Consider the following 22,619-nt stretch of genomic DNA (forward strand, 5'->3'; position numbering starts at 1 on the left):
GGCGAGAACTTCTCCAGCGAATTTCTAGAGGTCTCTTGGTGAATAAACTCTGGACTTTCAGGATTTTTTCATCTTTGTTTATTTCAATCAATTTTGTTTTAAGGATACTTTTTTCTCAGTTCCTCAAATTGTTTGGTGGTTTGGGTTTTAAAATTAAGTTATACATTCTTGTATGGACTGATTGCATCAGTGAAATTGATAACAGCAAACTAAAAACACCAAGCATTTTGTCAAAACTGCTTGGTTTTTAACAGTTTTCTGAATCACTAAGGACACATTTCAAAATTGTCAAACAAACAATCAGAAAAAATTCTCAGAATTGATGGTTGAAACCATTGAACCACGATACGCATAAGACGAATAATACGACTGAAAAATCTAAGATCATTGATATTTAGAATTGAAGAAAATTGCAAAAATTGACATAAAAAATAACAAAAACGCTCCGCCTTAGTAAGTTTGTGCCTCAATATTTCCTTCGAAAAGAACTCAATATGGTTTATTTGCTAACGGCATTCGTCACGTTTCATACAAAATTATTGGTTGTTTATCAAAGGAAGAATGAGGTATGAACTTTTTTCGCTTTCTATAATTTATGTTTGAATTTAATGTTTGTCAAGAATAGAATGAAAAACATTACATTTTGATCACGTACTCAAGGCACATGGCAAACAATAGATTCATACATCATTTAAGACATTTGCTTCTTCTAGAAAAATTCAATGGGAGAGACGGCATTTTTACATAAAAATATTCAACCCCTGAAATTTTCATGGCACAATTTCAAGCAGTTTTTGGCTGTCTTTAGGTAATACAATAATTTTTTTGTAAAAAATTTCGGAGATTGCGCATAAAAAACCTAAAAGAAAGTAATGGATTTTGTTGTATTGGTCTTGAATAATATATAAATTTCTTCTGGACACCTATCTTAAGTGATTTTTTAATGAAAAAATATCTATATTTCTGTTATCTGAAAACGTGGCCAGAAGGAAAAGTCTTCATCAACCAATTTTCCTGCAAATTTGCATTTAAGTCTGGAGGTCCTGAAACGGTTCTAACTACTACAAAAATTATGTTTCTAGTTCCATTAAAGACATTATCATGAGCTCTACATGACGCAGCAGGTGAAAAAGCCGAGCTTGAAAATGAATTTCTTGAAAAAGAAACCTTACATTCCGCACTTAAAAGAGATGGCAACACTTCCTCTGCGACAAGTGAGATTGTGAGAAATACTGAACAATCAAATTCCTTAATAACGAAACTTTTGAATGATCTTGGTGATCCAATGAAGCAAATAAAAGAATCTATTCACATTACTGGATATTATGTTTTTGTTCAAACATGTATATTATGTTCTAACATGACATATAAAATATCTTTCCCAAAAGATTACGCAAAACACATTTACGAAAGCTTTATTTCTCAGTCATGTGTTTTTTATTGTTTCCAAGATTTCGAACTAGATGAATTCCAAAATTTTTCATACCAAACTAGAGGACTTAAGGCTTGTTGTGTTCTTTGACGATACATTGCCTTAGTAACAAAATTACTGTTTTTTAAATAGAACAAGCAAAAATTGTTTTCTTAATCTAACAAAAAAAACAAAAACCTCAGTACTTAAGAAAAATCGAACCTAGTCAATTTGTTTGTGTGACGCAACTTCATCCAAACTTCATGTCAAAAATTGGAAGATCATATTTAACATAGATAAATGAATTTGATGAAATCTCGTCGTTTTTTTTCGGGATAAAAAAGAGTCATGAATAATTTGATATACCAATAAGAGAAAAGCAATCTTGCATGCAACCTCAAAATTACAATGCAGTTAGTGTTTTCTTTATAAAATTGCCATTTTTTTTTTATTCAAATCATCAACTGACAAAACAAATTGTTCAATATACAAATTATATAGATATCACATGTACAAACAAGATAAACCTTCATTAGGAAATGCATTTTTTCATCGGTTAATTTTATAACATTGCCTGAATTCACATGATATGTCCACAACGTACTTTAATGAATGAAGGTTTCTACTAATTAAAAAATTGAATGGAGGAATAAACAACTGTTAAAAATTTAAAAAATTTCAAATGAACAAAAATGTTACATGGTTGTTTTTGTCACTTAATTTTTAGATATTAACTGTTCATAACATTTTAGATACTATTTTTGTTAGCAAAGGAAACGATACGTATACACCATTTATCTAAGGAAACTGAAAAAAATCAAATTTTAATACTCTGGATATCTACTTTCGATTAAAACGTTTTGTTTTTCGATTAGTTGTTGCATTAAATAGTAAAATCAAGTTCTCCTTCATAAAAGTATATGGCTCTCGATTATTGTAGATTTGGGAAACCAAAACATCAAAAACAATGCTGTAAATGGCGAGAGCTTCTCTAGCGAATTGCTAGAGATCTCTTGGTGAAAAAACTCTTTTTTATTTCAATCAATTTTGTTTTAAGGATACTTTTTTCTCAGTTCCCCAGATTGTTTGGTGGTTTGGGTTTCAAAATTAAGTTATACATTCTTTTATGGACTGATTGCATCAGTGAAATTGATAACAGCAAACTAAAACACCAAGCATTTTGTCAAAACTGCTTGGTTTTTAACAGTTTTCTGAATCACTAAGGACACATTTCAAAATTATCATACAAACAAACAGAAAAATTCTCAAAATTGATGGTTTAAACCATTGAACCACGATAAGCATAAGACGAATATTACGACCGAAAAATCTAAGATCAGTGACAATTAGAATTGAAGAAAATTGCAAAAATAGAGAACAAAAAATAAGAAAAAAACGCTCCGCCTAATTATGTTTGTGCCTCAATATTTCCTTTGAAAAGAACTCAATATGGTTTATTTGCTAACGGCATTCGTCACATTTTATACAAAGTTATTGGTTTTTTAACAAAGGAAGAATGAGGTAAGAACTTTTTTCGTTTTCTATAATTTATTTTTGAATTTAATGTTTGTCAAGAATGGAATGAAAAACATTACATTTTGATCACGTACTCAAGGCATATGGCAAACAATAGATTCATAATCATTTAAGACATTTACTTCTTCTAGAAAAATTTAATGGGAGAGACGGCATTTTTACCTAAAATATTCAACCCCTGAAATTTTCATGGCACAATTTCAAGCAGTTTTTGGCTGTCTTTAGGTAATACAATAAATTTTTTTTTGAAAAAAAATTTCGGAGATTGCGCATAAAAAAACTAAAAGAAGGTAATGGATTTTGTTGTATTGATCTTGAACGTTTTATAATTTTCTTCTGGACACCTATCTTAGGTGATTTTGTAATGAAAAAATATCTATATTTCTGTTATCTGAAAACGTGGCAAAATCCTCTATCAAAAATTAACATCCCAATTACAATAATCTCTCGTACTGTTTATTGAAAGAAATCAAAAGTTTCCTTAGTCGAATTCCGACTGTTACTTATTTGAATTATTCGTAGCTATGACGGTTATCAGGTACCCCCAGAAGGAAAAGTCTTCATTTTTCAAGAGTTTGCGAGGATCATTAAAGATTCCCGTACAAATTTTGGAAAAATTTAACAAATGAGGGTTTTAAATGACGAAAGATTTGTACCGTTATCCTACAAGACTGTGGTGTGTTTTAAGTATGAAGTGGCTAAAACCTTTGTTTCATTATATTTTTTTGTTGGAAGATTGTGCGGGAGAAATTGCACGTGAATAGGTTATAACACAAGTTATGAATTATGAAGAATCGAGAAAGAGGAAACAAAAATAGAAGGGGGTAACCTAGGCCCAGCTTCAGAGGTAATGTTCAGTTTGGGTAATGGATGTTGGCACTCTAGGCGTGCAGGCCCACTTTTACTTGAATTTGACATATTTAGACCCCATTTGGACTTAACTTCGAATCAAGGTCAAAAGAACAAAATTAATAGTTAAAATTTCCTGAGTCAATGGCCGCAAAATCTTGTACAAACCATAATTGATTAGATCAAGGTCACTAAGTTCAAAGCACACCTCAACATTTTTGCGTACCTCAATAGTGGCGTGGAATATCTGGTTCTTGGTGTCGATTGTTCCCACTTTGTGGAACCTGATCTGGACCATGAGTTGTTTGGGGTAACTCTGAACTGGGATTTTTTTGGCAGGCAACTGGGATGCAATGCTCTTCTTGCGCATGACCTCCCCCACTGCTTCCTCCGAGGAGTAATGCTGCACAAGGTCAAACCACTCAAATAACTTCAATTTCAAAAGGTCAAATTTTCTCACACAGAAGGTTTCAACCTTCCTAATTATAGTCCAAATATGGTGGATAAGTAATGCGGGGCAAGGACATTGTCCAACAAACTTCAAAAAGGGGAAAATTTTGTCAATTTTTTTGCTTTTCTGTTGATCGTCTAATGGCGCATTGTGATAGAGAGCAAACTGACGCATATATTAACTCGCAGTTTGGTAACGACACATGTAAAAATAAACAACAAAAAGTAACCCGGTTCGTCTGTAAAAGAAATCTCAGTTAAAATTGAAATTGGGTTTATAAGGCAGATTTTTTCCCAAGAAATTGGGAAAAAGTAGAAATTTGGTTTATTATTAAACTATTCCGAACTTTGCCGGTTCGAACAACGCCAACTGATTTGTCAACTGAAAATTAACCAAATTAAAGGTTCGGTGAATTTATATCGATTCCGAAAATATATTTTGTCAGTTTATTTTTTATCGGATAAGTTGCAAATATATAAAAGTAGTAAAAGTTCGGGATGAATTAATAAAATTAACAAATTTGCGACGCATCAAATATAGCTTTTGAAGACAATGGCAAAGATTACATGACTTGAATCATTTTTAACATTTCGGTCAAGAGGCTCGGCTAAATTTATTTACTTCAGGTCCCGCCAGGGAAGTTGGAAAATTGGTAGGGCGTCAGTGGGAAAAGAATGAACAAATTCACATGGATAAATTTTTCTATAACAAAGGGAGGGGAGAGAGAAAAATGGGATAGAGCAAGTATAGACTGACTATACGTTGTAGATTGATTCTTCCGGCCGCAGTTGAGTTATAACTCGGCTGGTTATAAGTGGGCTAAGGTGTCTCTAGTTATAAATATTGATTACTCTGATTACTCCTCTCCAAGATTGCTTTGTTTACCTTCCGGGCTCACCAGCTCAATTGTTTTTCCTCCCCACATTCAAATGAGATTGCTATAAAGCCCAGGCAACAATTCAGCCCAAGTCAAGGGGAAAATTTTTCTACTTTGTTCACAAATTTTTCAGGTTATCTTTGGGCTAACTTTGAGTATTATTAAGAAAGGGAAGCATGGGTTAGAAATGATGGGAAAAAGACATGGCAGAACAAAGAGTTCAGACACGTAGGTGTAATATTGGTAAAATGTTAAACACAGCGGAATTAATATTACGCGACATTAACCTGTAATAAACGGACAGATTTGCTGGGTGTGTACCTCGTAATGATTGATAACAAGTTATAACCGCAGTTATAACCACGGCAAAAAGGTGGGCAGATTTTTAACTAAGTAAAGAAGGCCTACAGAAACATTGGTTATTAGGAAACAGCAGTACATTACTGCCAAAAATGACGGAAAAAGGTACGTATATAATGAATTTGAAAGAACGGAGGCGGTCGATGGGGGGGGGGTAGTGGTTGTTTGAGGGGTGATGGCTAATGGCGGGTAACCGTCGCTTTATTGTCGGGTATCCCCGAGGGCAAATTAAGTTAATACAGCAAAGATAGTGACGGTATTGATTTTTATAGGATCAAATTTGGTGTAAATTTGGTCAAATTCATTTTGAAAGCGCTTTTTCTCTATTTGAAGGGTTTAAACATAACAGGCTGGTGAAGGAAATCATTTTAGCATGGTAAGAAGACTACTATACAGAAAAGGTAACAACGGAAATAAGTTGAACGTCAGTAAGTGTGTTTGTATGTATGTTTGTAATGACATAACTAAACATTGAATTATACAACAGCTAAGAATATAAGGAAAATTTAAACTGAATAAAGCAACAGCATTTTGGAGACACTAGAATGATATAAAGCGGAAGATATAATATATACAATAGTGCAATTATATTATCACACAATAGTTTTTATGATTAACAAGAGAAGGGGGTATGAGGTACAAAAATAATGGAATTAAAAATTCCCTGTATTTTCCCCATTTACTCATAATACACTTCAACCAAAGATGCCGATAGTAATTAACTTTTTGGCATTAAATGTCATAAGCGATTACTTAATTTTTTTGCAGCTAGTTAGTATTAATAACTGCGTGAGAGGTTAAAACGCAGACAGCAGTACATGTTAGGTAATTATACGCCAATTTTTCAAAAGCCTCTTGAGCAATTTTGGTAACCTTTTTATGGCGCCTCTGATATTGTGATCGAAAAATCATAGCGTGTAATCAATCCCAATCTCTTTTTTGTCAATGTAGTTCACGTTACGTTAACAAAGCTGTTTATAGCCATAAAACTATGACTCCAAAAAACAACAAAAGCCCACTGAAGATGTTCTAAAATGCCGCCCACTTCAAAAACAATTTACCCAACTTTGAAATTTATTATCGTAAACACAGATGTTTATAACTATGTTACCACTTTTTATTCAATTTTCAGAGCTGTCCAGTCAAAATCGGATGACTGTTTTGCATGAATCTTACAAAACAAAGAATCTTTCCAAAAAGATCTCGCAAAAAAACTCTTGAAAAAAGAATCTAACAAAAAAGGAATCCTGCAAAAATAATCGTGCAAGATTTTTTTTAGCCATTTTTGTTCTTTGCATGGCTTTTTTTGCATTATTTCACAGCAGTCATTTAACAATGCAACAAGTCAGAATTTAACAAGATAACAGTTTTTTGCAAGATTCTGGCAGATTGTCACAAGATAGAAATCTTGGCAGGACTGTGTTGCGCGCGTGTTCGACACATTCAAGATATATTAATGACTGATCCGCCGAAAACGGTGAATGCATAAAATAAAAGGATTTTTAGAAAAGCCACGGAAGTAGCGAAGGAAACAACACAGCGTGAATGAAAAATGAAATGTGAACACTTTCAGGAAAACACTTGAAATATTGACCACAACAATAACAATGCTATCGTTGTTGTCATTCGAATGGAATATTAATTTGATTTGCTCGCTTCCTATTTTATATGATGTCAAATAAAAAGAAACAACTTTGTCAAAAATCTTCAAGGAAAAGTTTAACCCAATTATTTTTTAAAAAATGCTGTAAAAAATTTTACGTACTGACTGGGCGAAGAAAAACGAGTAAGTATAATGTAGGGTTTGCAGTTGAAGTATCTAGTTCAAACAAGTGAATGGGTTTGTTATAACTGTCATAACCAGCATTATTAACAAATCGATAACGGGTCTTTATTGCTTTTGTTATGCCAGAATATGCCCGACATGATTTAAACAACGCGTTTCTACTTACAATACAATCTGTATATACTAAGCATGCAGATATCTACCAAACAATTTTCCCAATCCACAATTTGACAATTTAAGGTGTTGCCAAAAATAAGCAAAACTATATCCACTAAGTTTATCCATAGTTTAAGAATACACATATTGTTTCAAAATACACTACATTTCATATAGATATATTTGAAGCGTTCTCTCCACTTTTGAAACCCGCGGGTTGAATATGCTGCAGTTGCTATTATGGAAATCTTTCTCTTTGGCCTACAAAAAATTGGACCGAATTGTTCGCAAATTTATACAATAATTCAGTTCTGTTCAGCTACTGGTTCATTCTTCGTTTTAATCGACTATAACTTTTAACATAATAAACAGCTTATAGTTATACATCAGTAAAAGACACGATCTAAAACATCTCTTTCGGTTTAGAGATAAAAATCAATATGTAGTCAATAAATTGATGGATGTAAAACTGTATAAGATGTATGACAAATTAGAGGAAAAAATAAAGATTTCCAACAATTTTGATAAAGATCACTTCAAAATTCCAAAGATCAGGGATCAGATAGAAATGATAGGAGTGATAGCAACAGAAAAGTTTCTAAATTTCAAACACTGCTAAAAGATCATACACGAATTACGTCAATATGTATTTTGTAACTCGAAAGTCTGTAGTTTATCTTGGAAAAACACAAAAATTTATCTTGCTAGATTCTGGTAGAATATTTCACGACAAAAAATCGCATCCAAGATTTTCTTCAAAAGTCTTGTAAGATCTCGCAAGATAACCACTCAGTGACGTATACGGAGGTCATTACACGTAGAAGCGACGTGTTTGGCTACGCGAACGTTATAGTTTCTGATACGCATGTTGGTCTGGAAGCTTTGGAGACGTTTACTAAACAATTGTAGCTCCGTCCGTCGCAGCGGATAGTTTATGGCAAAGGCCAAACAAGCCGAAAGGCAATTGAAACGAAAAGGGAGAAGTAAGAAGAAAATGGGTGGGACCAAAACTTGTTCAATAACTGTAGAGATCTATGTAATAGTCAACATAAGCTATCTTGGAAATATAATACGCTAGCCGACACTTGGCCATTAACAGACAAGAAACTCGCCATTGAGATTGATCTGAGAAGATTTAGTTATTTGATTTTTCTGACGGATCAATAGAAAATGAATTGTTGCATGTATATTGATGATCTGTGGAAATTTGTTGTCCATTTTGCCAATCTGCTTCGCGAGCTTATGAGTACTGGAAAATGTGAAAATGTCACCCAATATTTCTCTGAGGCTAGCCGAGCAAGCATAGCTGAAGATATTTAATTTAATGCAGTTTTGATTCCAATTTATGCTTCGAGTATTGAATTGAGCTGGACGGCGAGAGGGGAGGCGGGGGAGGGGGAGGGTGGTTTAATATAAAGTTAGGATCATTCGCAATTAGAGCAGACTTTAGGTATACGCCGGGGTTCATAAATATTTACTCAAGCAATTCGATCTGAAATCGATTAGTGGACTTTCGAGGCACTTTTTATGAATGCAATCTCCAGTTTAAAGTCGGGCAGGAAGTTCAAACCTTTTCAGTCAAGTTGGTAAAATGTGAAGAAACAGGATTTGATCATTAGGCGATTTCTTGTTTTTCGTTTTTCCATTTGATGTTAGGAAAATTTCATTGCAGTGTGTATTATTGCAAATTATATGACCAATTTTTTTTCAGTTTAAGATTTCCAAAATTGTTAATAATGATACCAATTGAGAAACATTTTGGAAAATCAACAGCAACACAAACACCGCACCAAAACAATGTTCCATCATGAAATGTACAATTTTAAAGTTTAAGATGTCACTGTTTCATTTTTAATTTTGAGAAAATGCAAGGTTGATAAAAATGATATTGGAAGGAATGGGGGGGGGGGGGGGGGGGGGGAGCTAGATCGGTGTAATTGATTTATTGATTTCCCCCCTAAAACCTCTTCAAATAATTTTCTGCTATCTGCACGAGCTTCTATTTCTATTACCTTGTATCGCTTCTAAGAACAGCCTATGTTAAACAAATTAAATCTGCAATTTTACATTTCAATATCAAATTTCTAAACTTCACAGAATTAGCCGCTCTCCAGTTTGCGTTCTCCAATCAAAAAGAAACTAACTTGTTCATATACGTGCTCCTCTGACGTCATAGAGATTTGACGTTTGCACTGTTTTACTTACCAGAGCCGTTTAATGTTAGAGAAAACACGTTCAACTAAGCCCTGGCCGCACGTATTTGGGCACTGTGGAATTGAAACATGCCAATAAATACGCTTTTAAACGTATCTTAAATATAATAAAATCTACCCCCACTTTCACAATATAGAATTTGAGGGAAACAGAGAGAAGGAGAGAGAGCCTATATTAATAAATTTATTGGAACCGTCTGCAAAACCGCAAACGAAGTTTTGTCCGGTTACATACCTTCTCCGAGGTATGTGTTCAAGGGTCTCTAAATTGGCTCTATCTCCGTAGAGCAGAAACTGGTTATGAAAACAGCGGCATGTTTATTCTCGATTAATAATTGTCTAAAGTGTACCAAGAAGCCAACAAGAGGGTTAATTTTGCTGAACAAAATCGGACTGTTGACAGAAATTGACCGACCCTGTTTTTAACCAGATATTTATCCCAACATCAATTTAAAAGGGGAAAAATTAAAAGACATGCCGGTTTCGTTTCTTTTGAACCGAATGCTCAACTTCTGGTTACGCATCGTGGAGGGAAAAACATCTTTTGACTTTTTGCACATATTATTACTATTACTAATGTCTTAAAATATTTCAAAGTTAACATGTTAACGTGAAGCAAAATTACATTCGAATATTTGTTTTTGATCAAAAATCCCGAGTCATCATTAAAAAAATGTGACGTAAAATTTAGATTAGTGATCTCCTATATGGTCTTCAAATTCAAGACAAAAGCAAACAATTTTCTTTAAGAAGAGATGAAGATTTCTGCTGATGTTTTTCAGTTAGGTTTTTTGTTGAACTTCTTCAAATGATATTTTGCATCGTCAATTTGTGATTTTATTTTCACTAAATGCATTTAACGCAAATGCGTACGGACTTGGTTTTCGCTCAATTTTTGCTTCAGGATTGTGATAAATTAAATTCGCGTAATATATTATAATAAATCACCATCTCAAAACAACTGAAGAACAACTCTGGAGAAAAAACATTTAAAGCAGAAATAGAAACATTTACTAGTGTATTAAATCAGCTCTAAACTATTTATATCTTTTTTTGCTATTCAAATACTCAAAACTCAAAAACTGCTAAAGATGAGATCATTAATACGGATTTTTTTTTTAAAAAAAACAAAAAAATGGGTTAGATGACAGTAATTTATCTTTCCGAATTCCTTGGTTCTTCAGGAAGTAATTAAAGTCATGTTCAGCTGATGTTAATATACCTTTGCCAAAATTGACAAAAATTATACATTTTTTGAAATAAATGATAATAACTGAAAAAAAAAATACTTGAAACCAAATAATACAAAAGAGGTAAAATATACAATTGTTTCGACTTTTGCACAGCAATTCAATAAATTATGAAACTTTTTTATTTGCAGCCAGATTAATGAAGTTGCGAGACAGTTCAACAACGAATTCGAGACGAAAATAATTGTCTCCCATTCCAATTTTTATTTCATCCGCATTTTCATTTCAAAACTGAAAGTATTGTTGGTAAGTTGTACTGAACTGCAATTTGATTGACTATCAGCATAATTAGTTGAGGATGAGATAATGAAAATTTAGACAACATTAAGCATATTATATTGAAAAGAAAATGTCCATTTTTCTCCATTTAATTCTTCTATGGTTGCTTTTTTTGAATTCTCATATTAACTTGGAAAAATATGCGCTTTTGTTCGACAGACAATTCGAATTTGCAAAACGAACTAGAGAGAATTCGAACTTAGGAATTTTATAGGAGTAGTAAGAGATACCCTTGTTAAAGAGAGGTTTCTCTGACTTGCTTCTAAATTATTATTTTTAATTTTGCAAAGTTATGAGGCACATATCGATTTGAAATATTTTGAGAAATCTGAAAGAAACATTTGTTTAGTTTTTATAAAATTTCAATCAAATTGATGCAATTTTTGTCCTTTTTATCCAGCAAGTTTTTCTTCTGACACATTTGCGTCTCAGATGAGGGAAATAAAAATTTTGTCCTATTTTTGAACGAGTAAAATGACGGTTTCGCTATCTGAAAACTGTGGACATTTTTTGTTTCTTTGTTGTGCATTTGCGATGTGTGAACAAAATAAAATAAAGAATATATTTGAAAAAATCAACGTCAAATGTTTTGTTGTTGAGAGGTCCATTTTAGTTTTTTGCTTTTAACTAAGGTTTTCTCAGATTTATGTCCCAGTTTCTAAATTAACTAGTTATTAACTAAGGTTTTTCTCAGATTTATGTCCCATTTTCTAAATTAACTAGTTAATAACTAAGGTTTTTCTCAGATTTATGTGTTTGCTTCTATTTTTTTTTACTTTTTGCAAAGTTACCAGGCACATATCGATTTGAAATATTTTGAGAAACCTAAAAAAAACATTTGATTAATTTTTTAATATAAAATTTTTGAATCAAATTGATGCAACTTCTGTCCTTTTTATCCTGCAAGTTTTTCTTCTGACACATTTTTGTCTCAGATTAGGGAAACAAAAATTTTGCCCTTTTTTGAACGAGTCAACGGACGGTTTCGCTGTAAAAAAATATGGACATTTTTTGTTTCTTTGTTGTGCATTTGCGATGTGTGAACAAAAAAAAAGATTTTTTGAAAAAACCAACGTCAAATGTATTGTTGTTGAGACGGCCATTTTAGCTTTTTGCTTTAACAAAGGTTTTTCTCAGATTTATGTCCTAGTTTCAAACAAAAACAACACCTCGATGAGGTAGCAAAAGGGCTGTAAAATTTTTTTTAGTTATTTTACTCTCATACTTGATAAATTGATAACTTGAAAAAACCAACGTCAAACGTATTGTTGTTGAGACGGCCATTTTAGCTTTTTGCTTTAACAAAGGTTTTTCTCAGATTTATGTCCTAGTTTCAAACAAAAAAAACACCTCGATGAGGTAGCAAAAGGGCTGCAAAATTTTTTTAGTTATTTTACTCTCATACTTGATAAATCGGTAGAGGTAGACTTCACCTTGTTTAAACTTTTGGAACACTTTTGGTTTACTCATAGCTAATTTGTTGTTTTTGTCTTTTTCATCGTTTGGTACATTGCTACTTCATTCAAGAACAGGGGTGATCTGAACCATTCGAACTAGTCATTCGAACTATTCTTTTCTAGCCCATAATCAATTTTTGACCTCCATTTTAAGTTATCTTAGCGTTTTTTTTTAAATTTCTATGTTTATAAACTGAAAGAGGTAAGTTGTAACCACAAAGATTCAATTAATTATTTATCTTTGCGTCTCCTCGTCTCCTGTTTTGCAACATGCATATTTTGATAAAGTACAACCAAAAAAGTTGAATGGACACCCCAGTCGACATCACGTTTTACCGATTTTTTTAATATAACCATGATCTTCATTTCTTACCCAAAAAATGTTTGTGAATTGATGAGACTAATGCCAATCGCTGATGTTTTATGAGATATTGGAGAAAAAAAACCATTTCTTTCTTTTCAGCTAAATAATTTATTCTCTCCCTCAGTTCTAAGATACATATATTATGATGGGGAGAGTTTGGATTTTTTTGGAGTGTTAGCAAAGTTATTTTCATAGGTTTTTTAAAAAAAAACATTTACAAAAGAAAATTTAGTCTGAATTCTTTTTAAAAGGCTGTTACCGTTTTCACATGGTTACTTATTCCAAAATTGTAAATCTAATTAATGCTTCATGAAGAGGATAGGAGCTGTTTCTTTTTTACTACAATTAGAATACAACCATTTGTAATTGACGTGTTCAAAACTTAAATGTGTTGTCAGGTATCAGTCAACGAGCCCATCAAGTTCAATTTGTTGTTTGTTGATTGGTTTTGAGTTAAAAGGGCAAATATTGCATCACAACTTTTGGACTGTTATCTGCTAAAATCTTACAAGATAAGCATTAAATGCAAGAATCTTGCAAGATCTTACAAACTAACCACTGAAGTTCGAATGGGGTTTGTAATGGTTTGCATTGCCAGTCTCATTTCTATTAGGCTATCCACGCTATTATTAGGGATTAATCAAGCATTAGGTGACAAAAGTCTACAGTTTTTATTCCCGATGAAAAATTGTTACGTTAATTGTGGACTTAGTGACTGAAAAGCGTGATTTTTTTCCCTCGTTTTCACGGATAATTATAACCCATCTCCACGATTTTGACCACAAAGTTACCCTAAAACTTAAATACCCGAAAATAATTAGTAATTAAAATTTGTTAAATATCGCGGCTAGCAATCGCGGGCAACAGTGACGGCGTGGAGAAGTTGGGACGGGAAGTGTGGATCTTAAAACATGTTCGTGGAAAACAGTGACAAACTCGAGTAAACTTACTAGCCACAGAATGAGCTCATTCATTTGTTGACACATTGTTGCGAAACTAAAACGAAAAGGCAAAAACTTTTTAGATGATCTGTTTTAATGGGTTCTCTAGTTGATAAAAAAAACTGTTATGTTAAATAATGATTCAAATATCTGATAATTTATTGATTTTTTCCCTTTTTGTGTGTTATCAAACTATTTAAGTGTAATTCTCGTTAGTTTGAGTCCGGGTTGAAAGTAGACGTGAGTGTGTCAGCATTGGGTGAATGTTCCTCCAACGTTCGAGTCCTCACCCTGTCAACATCAATTCCCCCAGAGGTGAGAGTGTCTGTTTGGCCATGATCCAATTGGCTGGCTGCTGTTGTCCTATATGCTGTAACCGACTTCCTTCGTGGCATTGGACTGTTGTTGTCTGGAGAATTTTGTATTATAGATTGTTTACTTGCACACGTAGAGCACATTTGCACTGTCTCGACCTAAAATAACAATTCTGGGCAATTTATCAGTTCTTACGTTCTTTCTGCTCATTTAGTTTTTTTTCCACATCAAATTCTTATTTGCACCCTCATACAAGTCCATTCATTCCGCTCATATGAACGGTTTTTAAAATGGGAAAACGAGCTACAAAACTTTAACTCGGCTAGTTGGGATTCTTCTGCAAATTTTTTCTTTGCGGTATATTTTTTGCAGAATTTTCTGTTTCTACAACACTAAATGGATAATTAGTCGCAGCTCGCAAAGAGCACGCGTTTATTTTACAATGAGAGTACTCCTCAAAAAAGGTCCTTAAATATATTTGAATCTTAAAAATTTTCAAAGTATGATGCAAAAATTTAATATTGGCCGGATTTTTATACAATCACCAACTTAGAAGGGATATTTGTGGCGGAATAAAAAAAATTGTTGAAGAGACTGCAAGACCTAAATGGTTTGAGTTTTATTCCACAATATGTGATACAATTAGCTTATTTTGTGCTTTTAGTAAGTACAAAAAAGACACAAAAATAACCTTGACCCCACATGCCACAATGTTTCAGAAATAATTCTTGAATGCATTCTTCAATTTTTTCAACAAAAAATGGAGTTTTTATGAGTTGTATTATCAAACTCAACCAATTATTGCTATACATGATTGTAAGAATGGTCAGAATAACGAAGAAGCTATGTATTTTTTGTTTGTATCGTTATCAAAATGCTTGTAGTCTGTGTCCAAATTTGTGGTAAAGAATGTCATATAGCGCTGTTTAGAACTTCCTTATAACTGAGATCAAACTGACGGTGCAATTTCAGAAGGTTAACGTAGTATGATTTAGTTCAACATTTATTTTCAGAGAAAGTTAGTAGTAATTATTAATACCGCTTTCTGATTCTTCACTTTTGTGTATTTTCGTTTTTCTTGTTGATGAGTTTGGTTATATGATGAAATGTAGACAAATGAGGTTTGTCGTAAGACTGATTACTCTAAAAGATGAGATCAGACAATCAAAGAAAAAGAATGTTAAACCTATAGGACGAGCTCACTGACTCATTTAGAATTATTAGCATTGCTAAAAAAACAAGTTTTGTACTTCGGCAGCACAATTACTGTAAAACTCCGCCGATAGTCAAAAAATCTGATAAACCAATTTTGAAGTGCTCTGTTTTAAAATATGCTGCTACATAGTATCTGATAGTGTTGTTTCTAGTTCAAAATCTGAAGGTAAATCAACGTTGAAAATTTTTATTGTGAGTTTTTATGGCAGCTTATTATCATCAATTAAGATAAAAAATCCCTTAAATCCCTTTTTTGCTGTTTTTTTAAATTTTTTTTAATATACAAAAAAATACAAAGACTTAAACGAACAGCTAATTGAATGGAAAAAATGCAAACAAAATTAGGAGCTGAAGAAATTCAAAGCAGCAGCTACCGAAAAGCATTGTTAAAGGTAATGTTATATGATTTCGTATAAAACAGGTAGCCTGTGGATTTCAATTTTGATTACACACTATGTTACCAAAAAGCTACGTAACCCTAAAGAATTTTTCAAAAGCGCTAAAAACAAAAAAAATGTTGAGTTCAAATCAGCTCGTTAGTAACAACTCATAACGCTAGACATTTAATAGACTGTTTGTATAATTTTAATACAATTTTTGAAGGGCAGCCGCGTCAGTTTTGCTCCAATTTGTTGACAGTTTTCCATAGAACTTTCCCAAAAAATTATGTTTTCTCGATCGTTACACAAAAACTCTCCATCAATTTTTAATTGGATTCAGATTGGACATTATGCTGGCCATTTCAGTACCTCCGACCTCTCACTACTTCTTTCAAAGAAATTGCTAACCATCTTTGTTATAAATGAGTATTATTTTCTTGAAAAATAAGGTCTTGAAATTGCCATTTCTCGTAGTAATTTCATCAAACTTGCAGTAAACTGGAACGTTTTCCTTCTTTGTACTGATAGCAAGATCCATGCGTTCATCAGATTGTTTTGTGCCAAAAAATATAAGTGATCGTTTGTGCAATTTCAAAATTTCGCTGGATAGTCAAGATATCATGTTTCATTCCTTGGAAAAAGTTTGTGTGCACGCTCTACAATAAATCTTGATTTTAAGATGAGTTGCTTTTTTGCTCTGGATGGATTGCTGCATTTTGTCTGCAAATCGGACATTTCAAATCACGGAACAAATCAACGACGAAAAACGACGTTTTACAAAAGTGGAAAACCAAGAAATTCGTCAACACGGATAAGGACGAGTTATCTGAAAAAAAAAGAAAATTTTGTAAAATCACATTTTATAGAAAGTAATAGAATTGTTAACGTTAATTTAAATAGTTAATAAAAAGATAGGTGAGCCCAGAGGGAGCAGCATTACATACTAAGTAGCAATTTTCGCTGAAAAATCGAATATTACATCTCCGCGAAAGCAATTTCGTTTGGCTTTGTGAAAATCGTTTTTAGATAATTAAGATGTTTTTGGTCTATAAAAATTATTCACGATAGGTGATACAAGTAAGTGCTCATCACTATTTAGACATTTAAAACTATAATTAGCTTTCCACTGGACTTTTAGGAAAGTTGCAATAAGTTAGGGTTTCTTTCAACTCTGCCTAGCTCGCTTAACTGTAAAATTTCAAATTTTCGCTTGTTAGTCAAGAAATCTTGTTCCATTTCTTGGAAGAAGATTGTGTTTGCGCTTTCTACACTAGATCTTGATGCGATGTATTTGAGTTGCTTTTTTGCTCCAGATGGGTTGCTGTATTTTATCTGCAAGTCAGACATTTCAAATGACAACAGTTTGCAAACAGTAGAGGAACAACAGCAGCTTAAAAATGTTTTCAGTGTAAGTTGAGAATATGAGGATGAAATCTCGTTTAAAACTTTTCAAATTTCACGCTGTTGCGCAAATGAAATTAGTGAGCAAAAATGGCGCCTAGAGATCGCACATTGTGCTGTACGCATTTTTTGTGTACCATAGCGTATTTTTACGTTTCATCAAAGGTTAATAATTTGGCTGTGATCCGAATAAAAAACTCAATTTATTTACCTGGAAAGCGAATATATTTTGCACCAAAACTAAGAATCCGATGCAAATGAGATGAACACTAGTGGTTCATCCAAATTAACTAGTCCATCAGTACCGTCTTTCAAACATTCCCAGGTTGAGAAGTCGACCATATGAAAAGACTAATAAAATTTTGGTGGTGGTAATTTTTGTAACATGGCATTAACGATCCCGCGTTTCCGACTAAGGTTTTTTCATAAACGTAGACGAGACTGGATGATTACCTTGCAGAAATCTGTCAGAGAACGGTTTATCTGGCAGAATCAGCCAGAAAAAAAATAAACTCTGGCAGAAGCTGCCAAAAGAATGCCTATATTGCAAGATTCTGGCAGAAAAATGGTTATTTTGCAATACACTGTTTCAAAAAAAAGAGTTCATTCCAGTTGATATGCATTTTAATTGGTTAATTATAGCTAATCTGCTCAAATTGGTTTCTCAGAATTCTTTTTCCAGTACAATCGTCGTGCCAATCTGATAAAAGAGCACGAAAAAATTTAATGAATATATTAAAGAGTGCTTGATAAAAAGTTGCCGGATATGATGGTTAACTGAGTTACTTTTTCAAAGTTTTTGTTTATATTTCACGTAGAATACGTGACATACTTATGGCCTCTCAATGAAGTACAAATAATTACAACATATGCATTTTCTTTTTGATCAGTTTTTCAAATATTTTAATTAAATAATGCGAGAACACATAACAAGCTCAATTAGCATTAGGTCGTTGATCAGAAAAATTACCTAGAAAAATTGCCAGAGAAGAATCAATTGCAAAGGTATTCCCAAAAAAGATTCGATATTATAGGAATCTTACGAAAAATTGCTAGTTTTTGTTAATCTGGTCAGAAATTAGTTATCTTGCAAACCTCAGGCACAAAAAAGGTAATCTTGTAGGAGTCTGACATAATAATGATCATATTGTAGGAATCTGACAGAAAAAAGGTTATCTTGTAGGAAATTGGCAGAAAAATGGTTATCATGTAGGAATCTAGCAGAATAATGGTCATCTTGTAGGAATCTGACAGAAAAATGGGTATCTTGTAGGAATCTGGCAGAAAAAGCGCTATCTTGTAGGAATCTGGCAGAAAAATGGTTATTTAGTAAAAATGGTCCAGAAATTTCTGGCAGAAGATGCATCGTCTTGTAAGAATCTGCCAGATTCGTCCAAGACAACCATTCATTCTTGGCTAGGGAAGTCTCTCAACTACAGCATCAAAACTCACCTGTTTTAGTTCCACATTTGCTGGACAAGCCACTGATCTCCTAGGTACACTTGGAAACCCACCTACGCTCTCTTTAGACTGACTCCGTTTCGAATGACCTTTGGCTTCTCCTTTCAGACTTATTAGCAAATTCGTGAGCCAATATACTCCTGCCATAAGACATGAACTGTTTCATTTTCTTCCAGTGAACTAAATTTTTGTTCCCATTACCATGCAAGAAAAAAAATCAGATCAGTTACGAGCGGTGAGAAAAATCAGTGAGAATATATATATATATATATATATATATATATATATATATACCATATTATTACCATTTTTATAATTTCACAGGTCTTCATCAAAGGATAAAGGAAACAGTTCCCAATGACAGAAAGGAAAAGTCCGAAACAGATGAAAGGTCCGAATGGATAGTACCATTTGAACATTAGCCGGTCCATAGCAAAATCAACAGAACAAATAAAGAAGGTCTAACCAGCTGAAGTTCAAGATTCAGTGATGCAAAGTGGTAAAACAATGTTCGAAATGTGTTTTGGTTGGCTTTCAAACAGAGCCAAATATTTACAAGATAGTTTGTCCTGATCTGGTAAACAATTGTTTCAGGACATCCTAGCAATCTCTGAGAAAAGATGTGAAATCATGCGAAGTACACAGATTGATAAGGAACTGGTTTTCTGCTAACGTTAGTTTAAATAGTTGATAAAAATGATTGGTGAGCTCAGATGAATAGCTGATTACGAAATAGCACTTTTTGCTGAAAAATTGAATATTACGTCTTGGTAAACAAGTTTCCGTTTACGTCTCCGTATAACAATAACAAGTTCATTTGGCCTTATACCTGCTTTTGTGAAATTCTTTATTAGATAATTAAGATGTTTTTCATCTACTAAATCTACGAGCAGTGATACAAGTGTGCCAATCATCGTTTAGACTTTTGAAACCACAATTAGTTTTCCGCTGGACTTTTGAACTATCAATCAGATAGATTTTCTCTCGATTCTGCCTAACTAAACTGTTATAAAATTTTATATCTGAAAACATGTAGAACTGCGGGTAAGAAACAGGTCTCAAAAAACTATTTTGTATGAAATGCGCTGAAGTGTTTATTCGTAGTAAAAGCTTTAGTATTTTCAAACAAATCAGCTGAAAAATGGAATACACGGAGGCAGTGCAAATTGGTGCCGAATCAGTCTAGAGACATTAGTCTTTTTTGGGATGACCAGTACTCTAGTTATGTCACAATATGCACTGGCTAGTCTTGATTTCTGATTGAAATTTAGTGCATGAAAAAATATGTTCTTAATTATCCGAATTTTTTACTTGAAAAATAAATAAGATACCCGGATCAGTTTAAAGACATTCTGTTTTTAGGATGGCCAGTACTCTGTTGATATCATTATTTACACTGGCCAGTCTGATTTTTGAGTGAAACTTACTTCATGAAAAATAATATGTGCAGCTTAACTCCCGCCAACAGGGTTTGCTTTATATGCGATTCGTACATCCGCATGGGTACTTGAAACATTTATATTGCGTACCAAGTCGTAACCACTGAGCTAAATTGCCTAAAAACCAGCTAAAAAATAAATAGTGTGTATACTACTATAGTAATTACTAGCTATAAACTAAAAAATTATGACATTACTCTGCTAAGACTTAATTATGGGGTATAAGTCATTTTCAGACTGTAAAGGAAAATTTTAGCCTGGGTGAACTCTATGACCTCAATTTAATCATAATGAAGAAATACTACATATAAAGAAACTTTAAATGTTCTTGAGATACAATCTTTCAGAACTGAATTAAGTTTTTATTCTTGAAATGTGCTGGTTCATCGCTGAAAAGCTCTGTTACTCAAGTCCGGGTAAGAATAACCGAAAACAGCATGGAAGGAAAACAGAAAAATTACACAAACATTTTGAAACTGGTAAATTTATGTTGACGTAGGCAAAGTCTAGGTAAAATTTTTTAAATAGAGCAGAAGAGAACAGAGAACAACGCAAACTAAACTTAAGAATTGCTTAATTTTATTAATTATCAGTCAAAATTTTTTTTTCAAAGAGGGGCTTCAAAACTGCTTAAAGAAAGAACGACAAAAGCCAAAAGCTGCATTCTCAAATTGTTTCGGCAATTTGTGTTGTTTTAATTATAAAACCTGCTCATGGTCAAAAAGTCTCTTTATACTTAAATCAAACTCATTTTACAAAATATCAGTCGAGTAATTAGATTTTAAAAATTCTAAGATTTTACTCTCAACTTCCATTAAAAAGGCAGACGTTTATTGTAAACAATTAGCGCTGAGACGTCTCCTCATCGCTAATTTAGCACAATTATGACTTTTTTCTGGTTTCTTGTGAAAATTTTTGCAAATTCAATTTTCCTTTAAATGCAATTTCATTTTTCCCTTAAACATTTTCAGTAGTATTTCAACACCCTACTAAATGTCCATTGAATTATACCTTTTCAGTTACTCGGAGTTCTCAGCAAATAGAAATATCTGAGACCCTTTGCAAATTTGGGTCTGCATACTTTAATTTCATCATTGAGATCGCTTTTCGAGACATTCGCTTCAAGTTCTAAGCTTCATTCAGCAGATTACTCGAAAATTTTTAAAAGTCAAATCAACATTTAATTTAAAAAATCCAGTTCGATTTCAGCATTCCAATTCCAGGGCTAATTAAAATCTCGCCATCAGTTTATTCCTGACTATTAAAAGTTATCTTGCCCAGGACTTTTTCGGGACTATATTTGAACAGGTCCAGCTCTAAATTTTTGCTAGATATGCTTTTCCAAAATCTCACCAGGGTTATTTCAACTCTTTTGTTGCTTTGCGGCGCTAATTTGACGCGTGCGAATAATAATTTTATGAACACTGGCTTGGCACGTCCGATACTTTTCTGAACACTGCCCGGGAACTACCATGTATCGTCTTTGAGTGAAAATGAGAAGTTTTTTCAAATAACTGAATAATTGGGGAAAAACAAACTAGCACCAAACAATTGGTGGCGGTCAAGCAAGCCGATAGGCAAGCAAGCCAAATTTGGAAAATGAGGCCAAGTAAGCCGAAAAATTTTGGGATACCGGTATTTTATGTTGCCCCTGGCGGGCCTGTGGGCGCGCTTCGCCGCGATAACCGGCCCGCAATTTCCGGATTACACCCCACAGCGGATAAGAGGCATGGCCATGGACAGCGGTCCGCTGATGCATGGCCATGGACAGCGGTCCCCATACACACTAGATGTCTAAAATTGACGTATTTTTGTTTCTTTGGCGCATTGGAATACATTATGCACTATAACACTACGCGCAGAATTGACTGTAACGGCTTACAATGTATTATTTCTGATAGATTACATAACTATTACCTAACTTTTGGCTTGATTTTCTGTCGGCTTACTTTTACTTCGGCTTCCTTTGCATTCGCCCAAAAAATGGTACAACCAGCTGTAGTACCTCGGACTAAATCCAACTGTTATCTTTTATGATCTTGCAAAATTCTTGGAAGACTTTGCACGTAACTTTTATCATGAAGGATGCAAGATCTGGACTCTTATTTTGCAAGATTCATTCAAAATATTGCAAGATGACTGTCTTAAATTTTTATGAAAACATTGCCCTTTTTAAATTCCAGCAATAGCTGTTCTACAGCAGAATGGCGCTCCCATCGAAGCTGACACATAGTTAACTTGCTAGATGGACGGTTATCGTGAGCCACTCCTGCATAAGAGACTCTTATCTTGCAAAATTTTGCAAGATTATGCGTAATGTTGCAGGGTTCTTGCTAGATCTTGCAAAAAATGGTCTGATTATGACAAGGTTAGAGCGCTAAAGAGGCACTAAAATAAAAAGAAGGTGGATGTAGTAGTTGAATTGATGCTTTAGGAACTTTAAAGTGCCGAAGTGGTGCTTAAATTTATGCAGACAAA

The 22,619-nt window shown here is 33.4% G+C and overlaps 2 protein-coding genes across 5 annotated transcripts in view; both read right to left on the minus strand.

The window, feature by feature from the left end:
* LOC142339258 (uncharacterized) overlaps positions 1 to 13,957 on the minus strand; it is a 129,867-nt gene extending 115,910 nt beyond the window's left edge. The window contains exons 1-2 of one of the 4 annotated variants that reach the window (XM_075389139.1): positions 13,940 to 13,957; positions 4,023 to 5,948 (exon numbers count right to left, since the gene is read on the minus strand). In XM_075389139.1, coding sequence (XP_075245254.1) covers positions 4,023 to 4,421 — 399 coding nt within the window. In that variant the 5' untranslated portion in view covers positions 4,422 to 5,948; positions 13,940 to 13,957. Of the gene's footprint in view, positions 1 to 4,022; positions 6,149 to 7,314; positions 7,479 to 13,939 lie in introns of those variants that run through there. The other 3 variants (XM_075389135.1, XM_075389137.1, XM_075389138.1) reach the window with 3 other exon arrangements.
* Positions 13,958 to 14,036: 79 nt separating this feature from the next.
* On the minus strand, positions 14,037 to 19,162 carry LOC142339259 (uncharacterized). The gene is made up of 3 exons (XM_075389142.1): positions 19,111 to 19,162; positions 18,694 to 18,811; positions 14,037 to 14,403 (listed from the first exon to the last, which is right to left on the minus strand). Exons 1-3 carry the CDS (start codon positions 19,131 to 19,133, stop codon positions 14,143 to 14,145), a joined length of 402 nt encoding a protein of 133 aa, XP_075245257.1. The 5' UTR covers positions 19,134 to 19,162; the 3' UTR covers positions 14,037 to 14,142.
* Between the last annotated feature and the right edge of the window lie 3,457 nt (positions 19,163 to 22,619).

This window comes from Convolutriloba macropyga, chromosome 5, assembly GCF_964194025.1.
Source record: "Convolutriloba macropyga chromosome 5, txConMacr16.3, whole genome shotgun sequence".
In the NCBI taxonomy this organism is placed as follows: domain Eukaryota; kingdom Metazoa; phylum Xenacoelomorpha; order Acoela; family Convolutidae; genus Convolutriloba; species Convolutriloba macropyga.